Source organism: Grammomys surdaster, unplaced genomic scaffold, assembly GCF_004785775.1.
Source record: "Grammomys surdaster isolate TR1022 unplaced genomic scaffold, NIH_TR_1.0 133, whole genome shotgun sequence".
In the NCBI taxonomy this organism is placed as follows: domain Eukaryota; kingdom Metazoa; phylum Chordata; class Mammalia; order Rodentia; family Muridae; genus Grammomys; species Grammomys surdaster.
The window spans coordinates 902,698-912,973 of record NW_021604591.1 but is presented as its reverse complement, the minus strand read 5'-3'; the positions used below and the strand labels follow the sequence as shown (position 1 = coordinate 912,973).

Sequence of the window (10,276 nt, the reverse complement as noted above, 5' to 3'; positions counted from 1 at the left end):
CATCAGGAGTATCCAGAAATCCTGAGGCCCTGAGCCTGAAGCTTTTACCATTCCCCTGGGCCTCTCTAGAAGAGCATGCGTCAGGAGTATCCAGAAATCCGTACTCAGGTGCATGCGAGGCAGTCGTCAGTGAAGAGCTTCTGGCTATCAGGGTTTCAGGAGCCCAACATTGATTTTACAAACCTCTTCCATCCCTCGTCTTTTCTCCTGTTTAAAAGTACTTTGGTCCTAAATGACCACAGTGGTTATTACATGAGGTGGAACATGGAAGAATGAAGAATCATGTGGTGTGAGAGGCTGTGATAAGTGTCCCCCTCTATCCTGCTGTTATCTGAACATGACAGGCAGGGTGTAGCCGAGTCTCTTATTTAACTGCTCACATCTATTCTGGGTAACAGCATCAGGGCCACAGCCCCTGCCTCTTCCATTTGCGGGAGTCTACAAAGATGGAGGATAGGTGAGTGTGGGTTCCGATGCTGGGCACAAGGCTTGTAGTAAGTGCCTGTGGTTGGCCTTGCCCATAACTGACTGGGAGGGGACAAAGCTGGGTTCTCAAGCAGCTGAGGCAGTGGTAGCGGTGACCTGAAGTGTGAGGGCAGCTCATGGTTGTTCAGGCTCTGTGTGCCAAGCATATAACTGTCCTGATGTGGAGACACCCCAGTGAAGTGGTAGGAGATGGTCACCCACTTCTCAAGCCACACAGATCTTAATCTTTAGATTTTAGCAATGTCTGGCTCTATGGGCTCCTATCTGTTTTTCTTGTGGCTGCTCAGTTCTTTCCAGCCTCAGGGAGCCAGCATATCCTCCAGGGACCATGGGTGACTTGCTCTTAGTAAGACAGGGAGGAAAATGACCTTAGCAGTGACTTGTAGCACAGTTGTGTATCCAGCCTCCTGGAGCCTAGAGCTGTGGAGGGCGGAGCAAAGTCCTGCTCACACTGGGAGGGGCATCCAGGGGTCCAGAGCTTCCTAAGGGAGACAAAGTTGGAAAGCAAGAGGGTTGTGGAGTGTGGTATGGACATTACTTGCTTCTTGGGCCCCTGGAGTCAGTGTTGCATGTGACTTGGATTTGTTTGGCAGAATGTAGGATAGGTGAGTATGGGTTCTGATGCCATGCCTGAGACTTTCAGCAGATGCCCATGACTGGTCTTGCTCAGGGCTGATCTGGGAAGAGGCAGGCCTGGGTTTTCAGATAGCTGAGCTATGGCACTGGTACGCAGCAGAAGGACAGTTCATGACTACTTAGGCTGTGTGTGCCCAGTGTAAGACTGATGATTCTAGTCCAGAGACACTCCACTCAAGTGGCAGGAGATCTGCTAGAGTTTGTTGCAGACTGGCCTTAGAGGCCATGCCCTGGGCTGTGTATCAAAGGAGCACAGTTTAGGAGGTTGTGACTTATCCTCAGGGCACCTGTCGCTTTTCACTGTAAGGAGCTTCTGTGCTGTGAGCTCCCTCAGGCCTAGGTGGACCTTGTTCTGCTTCTTTGATCTGACCCTGCTTCCCAGTACACCATCAGTCACAGGTCTGCTTAGTCAGTTAGCATTTATCCAGCATCTACCTTAGACCAGCCTTGTGCAACATCTAGAACAGAGAAACACCAAAACCAACTCCTTCCCCTTGCTAGGAACTCTGGGTAACAGCTGTTGCTGTTGGGTTAAAAGAAGAATGAAAAAAATTAAGAGAAAATGATAGCTGAAGATTGGACAGACTCCCCAGAGAGAGGACATCCAGATGTCAGGAGTGGGTAAAGAGGAATGGGTTTCCTGGAAGACCCCACTGTCCCCAGAGAGGCTGCCAATGAATTATGAGTAGCACAGAGCAGTGGCTATCAGTAAAGCATTCTGGGGGCCTTGGACAGGAGTTCTATCTCCTGGTACCACACTCTGCTTCTTCCACTCTCAGAACAACTGTAGTAGCTGCTGCAGCTTCCCCCTCCCCCCCCCCCCCCTCCTCCCCCTCCTCCCCCTCCCCCTCCTCCTCCTCTTCTTCCTCCTCTTTCTCCTCCTCTCCCTCTTCTCTTCCCCCATCCCTCCCTCCTCTGTGGCTTCCCCTTTTTTCTTACCTCTTCCCTTTCTCTTCCTGCTGTCTTCTCATTTCTTCCTGCTCCCCACTTCCTTCTCCCTCCCTCCTCCCCACTTCCTTCTTCCTCCCCATTTCCTTCTCCCCACTTCCTTCTCTCTCCTTCCTCCCCACTTCCTTCTCCCTCCTCCTGTCGTTCCCCCTCTTTCCTCCTCAGGCCATTTCTTCTCTCCTCCTTCCCTGACTTCCTTGCTTCCTTCCTTTTCTTCCTTCTCCCTCAGCCTGTAACAAACAAATGGAGTCTTAAAGGAAGTTTGATTCTAGTTATAAAGACGATAGAGTCTTCTTAACCTGTTAATAGTCATGATGAACTTTTAAACACTCTTTTCCAGAACATTTCTAAGTGGGTCCCAGCATCTGTGGATAAGTCAAGTGAAGAGCCTCACCTGACTTTGGTGGTGATCAGTGTAGTTGAGGTACTGATGTCTGCACTTTTGTTTGGTAGTTCCCAGCTGGCTGTGTGAAGTGTGGCTGTGCCAGCCCTCCTAGTCGTGAGGACTTGGCACTGAAGACAGAGACTGGACAGGCCTGGTTCAGCCTACTGGTAAGTGATTGATGCCTTTTGAAGGCCATAGGGAAGTTTACTAAGGGTAATGGTCTAGACATTCAAGGCTTTGCTCTGAACTCCTCTATCTGACTGGGAGATGCATAGAATATTGTTAGCATGCCATACCCAGTCCCATCCTTAGATGTGCTGGAGCCCTCTGCAGCACCCAGAGACATTGACTCCAGAAAAACTGTTAGATAGCCAGTGCTCTGTCCCCCTTTACCAGCTGTTCCTGTTGGTGGGAAGTCCTTTCTCAGGCCCCCAGAAAAGTCTGTCTGCAGTCCTCTGCCAGTTGGCTCCCAGACCAGAAACCTAGTGTAAGCTCTCTTCCCATAAGGTGGCTTGCTGTGTGTTCGGGGGCAGTAGGAAGGAGCAGAGGAGTGAGGGCCTGGGCTAGACAGGGTTCTAGCTGAGTAAACGCTGTCCATGGGATCTCATGCAGGCTAGGTGGCCTCTCAGTAAATGTCTGAACATGAAGACAGTAGCACCCACCAATGGAGAGGGCCTGGGTATAAAAATCATGATGGAGAATAGAAGTTGTCTGGACTCACAATCTCATTTTGCCAAAGAATCACATGCTGAAGGTAATAAGACTGTCCTGTGGGCACCTATGGAGCCCCAAACCATCCTCACATCTGTCTGGCATGGTGCATTAGCAGCACCTATGGATCATCATCCCAGAAGGCGACCTGCCTTCTTACTTGGAAGTAGCCACAGGACATGGTGAATCACACCTCCCTTTGCTTTAGCAAGCTCTTGGCCCACTAGGAGCTCACCCTGTCCTTCTTCTACAGGGTTCTAGGAGTGGACTGAAGCCTTAGCAAGACCATGAGTGAGGACACGGTCCCCGAGGCGGCCTCCCCACCACCCTCTCAGGGGCAACACTACTTCGACCGGTTCTCTGAGGATGACCCTGAGTACTTGCGCCTTCGCAATCGCGCAGCTGACCTGCGGCAGGACTTCAACCTGATGGAGCAAAAGAAGCGTGTCACCATGATCCTGCAGAGCCCTGTGAGTGGGCAGGGCCCTGTGAGTGGGCGGGGAAGAGAAGACTAGTTTCCCAGAGACTCAAAAGACCAGTGGCTCTGGCTGTTCACTCAGGGTCTTGGCAGTTTAGGCTTGCTGAACAAGATAGGCCTGGTCATGTGGGTGTTTGATTCCCTCCCTGTCTTAGGGTTTTACTGCTGTGAACAGACACCATGACCAAGACAACTCCTATAAGGACATTTAATTAGGACTGGCTTACAGGTCCAGAGGTTCAGTCCATTATTATCAAGATAGGGACATGGCAGCATCCAGGCAAGCACATTACAGGAGGAGCTGAGAGTTCTACATCTTCATCTGAAGGCTGCTAGCAGAATACTGACTTCCAGGCAACTAGGATGAGGGTCTTAAAGCCCACACCCACCATGACACACCTACTCCATTCAACAAGGCCACATCTACTCCAGTAGGACCACACCCTCTAATAGTGCCACTCCCTGGGCCTAGTATATACAAACCATCACTCTTCCTAATCACTGGTCAAGGGCAAGCCAGGGATTGTGCTTAAATTCTGGGTCAGAAAATGGCAGAGAGACATGCCCCCAACCCAGTTTTCTATGCTATATCTAGGCTTCAGGTTTTAGTTCTCTTTTCCTACAATCGGCAACAGATAGGACCATGTGAGCTGGAGGATGGGTTGCCATGGAGCTGGCCTAGGGTTCACTTTGCTGAGTAGCGTGGAGTATCCTGCTCACTGTAGATCAAGTAGCATCTGAATGTCCAGTCTAGGTTGAGGACGAGGGATAAGAGGAGCAGTGGGACAGAGACTAGCCTGACCTAGATGCTCCCGAGTCTCCAGACCAGGGTGGGTTTGTGCCTGCCTCACAGGGCTTCAGAGCTGCTTCCCAGGCAGGCAGTACAATGAAAAGAGGGATGGCTGAGGAGGTAAGAGTGCTGCTGGCCCTTGGGTAGGGAAGAAGAGCAAGGGTGGGGAAGAGAAGGAAGATAGCACTTGGGGCTCTGTAGGTCGCAGGCTGGGAAGTCCAGGGAGGAAAGTGGCTTCCCTGGGCCTTTTGGAACAGGGTATCCCATGGTCTGTGGGCAGTTTTCACCAGGAGGACACAGACTGCTTGGAAGAACAGACAGAAATGAGATGAGCCTCGGGCCTTCTTGGCACATGTCAGGGGCCTGGAGGGAGACAGCAGGTACTTAAAGACCTTAGGGTAAGATCTAGATTCCCAGAGGGAGAGGTGACAGAATAGATCATCTCCAGCCATGGTTAGTGAGTGAGGTGGATGTGGGGATGCAGGACCCCTGGGTTCTTTACCTGGTTCCTAGGCTCCTCAGCATCTTTGTAGTTCCTGTTCCTCTCATGCTTCCTTTTGCCATTTGGCCAGGAAGATAAGAAATTCAGCTTGAAGTAGGATGAAAACCCGAGCTTAGCCTAGTACGTCACAGTGGCAGGCACTACAGAGGTTCTGCACTTCTTCTCCCTCTCCTCCTAGCCAATCACTAAGAATAATTCCCTCTAAAGTGAAGTCCTGGTATAGCCTTGGCCATTACTCATATAGTAGGGAGCTGGAATCTAGACTGACTCCACAGAAAAGGGGGCTCCAGGTTCTTTACCAGAGTCTCCTTGAATACCTACCTAGCAATCTGAAGAGGCACCTGGGGCCCTAGTGAGCCTGCATCTGGGGATCCCTCAGGGTCCTTTGCCCTTACTGAAGAACTGGAAGAGCAGCCTCCTGGACACTTGCAGGAGCAGTCTGCCTGTGAAGGAGCTGCAGGAGGGGAGTGGGTGGAGATCACCTTCTGTGTAGAGCTCAGGGGCCAGCCCCTTGGGACTTCCTGTGCCCTCAGCTCCTCGGGACCTGTAGGGTCCTCAGTTCTCCTGCAAGGAGCTGGGCACCAATCCCTGGAGACCTGTGAAGCCTCACCCTCTTGTGAGGGCCTATTGGACCCTGAGCCCTCCATGAGGAACAGGGCACCAACCCCTTGGCCTGCTGCAGTCTTTCAGGGAGGAGCTGGAAGGCCTCATCCAGGAGCAGATGAAGAAGGGCAACAACTCCTCCAACATCTGGGCCCTCCGACAGATCGCGGACTTCATGGCCAGCACCTCCCACGCAGTCTTCCCAGCTTCTTCCATGAGTATGTGGGTGCCTGGGTGTCTGCCAGGAGCAGAGGAAGAGGGATGTGGTAGGGAAGGGAGGAGAAAGCCTCAGAAGCAGCTTGGTTGCTAGGTAATGGCCAAGCTGCAGTTGCATTAGCAGACCTGGGCAAAGAGATGCCTGGCTCTGCTTCTGATATTGCTGTGAATTGAAGACCCACAGGAGAATTGTTCATGATACCAGGGATGGGAAGGGTGGAGGTGACTTCAGGGCATAAGAAGACGTGAGTGGAGCCAGGAGACCCTCTAGGGTGATCACTATTGAGCAGTAAGAGGAGCTACGACTATGCGTGGGCTCCCTTCCCGGACTGTGCAGCTCTGCCCACAGCCTGGAAGCTGCATATGACTCAGATGTATACAGGGTGATGGGCACAACTAAGGAAGCATTTGAGAAAGAGAAGCCGAAACCCACTTCGTCGTGTTCTGAGAATTCCAAAATCACTCTTAGCAATATTTTGATATATCCTTTCAACTTATTTGTTTAATATAAATAGGTTATTGAAAGCAAGAATAAGATATATATTTTGATGGTATACCAACTAAATTTTTGCATTATAAATAGGGTTCTGCAATAATTTTTGTGGATGCATGCCGATGTATCAATCATCCCTTACTGGAGTTTTAGATTGTGTTCATCTCTTTACTATTATGGATCACAGTGTGGTAGGCATCCTGGTAAATAAATTTGATGCCTCATTCACGACTATCTTCTGAAGATAAATTATAGTAAGAAAATTGTGAAATGATTGGGCTGTCTTCTAAAGATAAATTGTAAGAATGGCTGGAAGAATGCAAATATGAGCTTGGAGGCATTATTATTTATAATGCAGATTCTGTCCCCTTACCATCCTGGAGAAAGAAATTTGCCAACCTTGCTCTCAACAGAGTGTAGAGGGTGTGGCCCTTCTTCCACCTCAGCTCAGACTGTTAGTTGCTGTTCCCTCTGCCCGCCCCTGCTCCAAGACAGGCTGTACTTCAGCCTTCATCTGTGCTTTTTTTTTTTTAATAGCAAAATGTTTGTTCCCGTTCTTTGCCAATTTTCCTATTAGTGTGCTGTGAATAGGTTTTTAAATCTTTATAAATTAATGCCATTTCCCTACGACCTGTCAAAAATATTACAACCATTTTCAGTTTCTCTTTTGGCTTTTAATTTCATTCATAGCATTTGTTATATTGTAGCATACATTGTTACAGAACAAAGCCTCTCTGATTTTCCTTTGTGTCTTCCACTGCTGTCCATGTGACTAGACAATAGGTCAAAGGACTGTAGTTAGTCACCAATTTATCTTAATCTCTTGTGCAAATTTATTCTATAAAGTAATTTTGGGGTTGTTCTGTCAAGCTCTCCTCTCCTCTACCTTAAGATAATCCTTTCAGGATTTTAATTGGAATTGATTTGGTAGAGGAGTTGGGATTCTTTATTTTAGGGTATAGTTTCCGTGGGGGAATGTATATGGTTGGTTCTAGAATATTCTACCTAGCATGTGAGAGATAATTTTAAAATATTTTCAAGAACTGATTTAGAATATTCTGAAACAAGGTATGTTTTATATTAGTTCTGTGATATCTAACTGGCTTGTGATATCCAAATAGCTTGCTAGCTGTTTTCATATGATCTAACTGTGTCTTAAGCCCATTTAGGAAATAATATATAACTTGGTTGTCATAAATGAATCTTTATTCAACTTTTTCTTGAATATACATGTATTCATTGTCTTGAGTTCTAAAACTATTTATTTTATTTATTTATCTATGTGGATATGTGCATGTGTAATCACACATACATTTGTGAGTGTGTATATATTGCAATATGTGTATGGAGGTCAGAAGACAGACCACAGGAATTGGTTCTCTCCTCCCACTTGGCAGCAAAGCGCTTCCCCTCTGAGCCATCTTTCTGGCCTTGATTTTTGTATATAAAAAAAATCACGTAGTCTGCAAACATTGACATTTTGCCTTTGTCTGCCAGCATTTTGCCTTTGGGCTTATTTTTCCTAGTTTTCTGGTTATATCCCCTCAGGCTTTAGAATGATGTTTAATAATTTAGAGAGTGGTCATCCTTGTCTTGCATCTGACTGTAATGGAAATTCTGTCACCACAGAACTTGAGATCATTATTCTTTATAATTTTGAGAAAATGTCTTTTTTTTTCCCTTAGTTCATCATAGCTCTCTCCTCAGAAACAGATTTTGAGTTTTATAACATGATGCATGTGGGGCACTGATTCCTTTATGTCCTCTTGAGCAATTGTCACAATGAGTTATAGTGACTGATCTCTGGAAACCAGGCTCTAAATTACTAAATTATCTCTCTCTGGTCTTGTGTGTGTGTGTGTGTGTGTGTGTGTGTACGTGCATGCATGTTTATGTTCACATATGTTCCACATGCATGTGGAAACCAGAGTTCAACTTTACAGGTTGATGCTTGGAAGGAACCCACCACATATTTTGAGAGAGGGTCTCTCACTGGCCTAGAACTCACCACATCAGCTAGGCAGGCAGTCCAAAACTTACTCTGTTTCTACCTCCCCAGTGCTGGGATTACAAGTGTGTCCCAATATACTTGGCTTTTTTTTTTTTTTTTAACATGAGCTCTGGTGGTTGGTGATAAACACAGGCCCTTCTTCTTCCATGGCAGCTTCTTCACCGGCTTAGCCGTCTTCTTGGCCCCAGTTCCTTGTTCTGATACACTGCTGTGGGCTTTACTGTCAGACTTCTGTTAAGGACTTAAGCACATACATTCTCATGTGAGGGTAAGCAGTCCACTCTAGGGCATTCAGCCACGACTTTAGTCGTGAGCAAGGAGACTCCACCTGTCCCCGGCCTTGATGGAGTTTAAGCAAAGCAGGGACATCTCTCTTGAAGGTTTACAGCTCATTTTCAAAGTTATCCAGATCTAGAACATTTTCAGAGATTCTTAAAGCTTACCCCCTTCAGTTTTATCTGGCATTTAGATTTTTATTTTGCTGCGGTGTTGGCAAATTTTGATCACATATGAAATTATCTATTTTGATGGATTCTCTTTAAAATGAAGTGACTTACAATACATGTTTTATTGTTGGGTCTTGCACTGGGTGGCAGCTGGGTTTTGTGCTGGCTTTTGCTGCACTGTGTTCTCAGTTTCCCTTATTGAACAAATCATATTTGTTTATTCACAGGTCTTACACACTAGTTATTGTATTGGTTTACTGGTTTTAATTTTTTCATGATTACTAATTTCTTTTCCAACAACAGGGATCAAACCCAGAGCTTTGTACATGCCGGACAAACACTCCCTGCCTAAGCTACATCCCAGTCATTTGTGGGAGGAGATGGGGAGCAGAGTCTGGTCACATAGTTCTGACTGGCCAAGACTTTCACCCTTGTGCCTTCACCTCACAAGGACGGGGATTCCAGGTGGACTTCACCACATCTGACTGACTTTGGTTCTGTACTTACTATCTTCCACACTGTTTATGTTCTAGTTTCCTGTAGCTATGATAAACACCACACACAGAAGCACTGAGCGGAAAGGGTTTGTTTGGCTTGCATGTCAGTACGCCACTGAGAGAAGTCCAGGCACGAACTCATCATGGAGGGCAGGGACCTGGAAGCAGGAACTAAAGCACAAGTCACGGAGGAGGTTGCTTACTGGTTTGCTCAACTTGCTTTTTGAATAACCTGGGACCACCCCCAGGGTGACCCCACCCACAATGGGCTGGGTCGTCCCACATCAATCATTAAGCAAGAAAGTACGACTACAGACTTGACTGTAGGTCAATCTGATGGACACGATTCCCCCATAGAAGATTCCCTCTTCCTGGATATGTCTATTTGCATCTGTGATCCACAGCTGCACATGTGTTCTGATGGTGCTGGCAGTGAATCACAGCTGCACACACGTTAGGCACATGCTAAACAGCAGCCCCACTTGGCCTGGTTTTTATTCCATGAGCTGACTTTTCTCATTGCCAAGCTGTTCGATGCTTATTCTTCTATAGATTGGTCAATGTCAGGCTTCATAGAATTAGAAGTTCTTAAGTTCCATGTCAAGGATTTAGTGAGAGCTTTTTGCAACCTAATATAATTATTTTTAAATGATCTATAGTTAGATCAATCTCCAGGACACGCAATTTAATTTATATTTCCATTTTCATTGGATTTTGCCAAAAGTGAAGGTTGGCCCATCCATTCTTCATTTCTCTTTGTACTTAGCATATGTTTTACTTCACATTTTGTTTGTTTTGAGATGGGGTCTCACTGGGTAGCCCAGGCTGGCTTTTATTCTCCCACTTTGACATCCTGAGTGCTGGAAATACAGAAACATGCTACCATACCTAACCAGTCCTGACAAAATAACACTTTGATAATGATAATGTGACCTTTAAATTTTTTACTTAACCAATGTACTTTTAAAAAGAAAATGTGGTGGGCATGAGCACATGTGTGTGTATGTGTGAGTGTGTGAGTGTGTGAGTGTGTGAGTGTGTGAGTGTGTGTGAGTGTGTGAGTGTGTGTGAGTG

General features: G+C 46.8%; 1 protein-coding gene across 2 annotated transcripts in view; it reads left to right on the top strand.

Moving 5' to 3' along the window:
* Positions 1–10,276, top strand: part of Add2 (adducin 2) — an 88,144-nt gene that overhangs the window by 50,306 nt on the left and 27,562 nt on the right. The window contains exons 1-4 of one of the 2 annotated variants that reach the window (XM_028762348.1): positions 405–457; positions 2,524–2,622; positions 3,420–3,636; positions 5,619–5,757. In XM_028762348.1, coding sequence (XP_028618181.1) covers positions 3,454–3,636; positions 5,619–5,757 — 322 coding nt within the window. In that variant the 5' untranslated portion in view covers positions 405–457; positions 2,524–2,622; positions 3,420–3,453. Of the gene's footprint in view, positions 1–404; positions 458–2,523; positions 2,623–3,419; positions 3,637–5,618; positions 5,758–10,276 lie in introns of those variants that run through there. The other variant, XM_028762349.1, reaches the window with a different exon arrangement.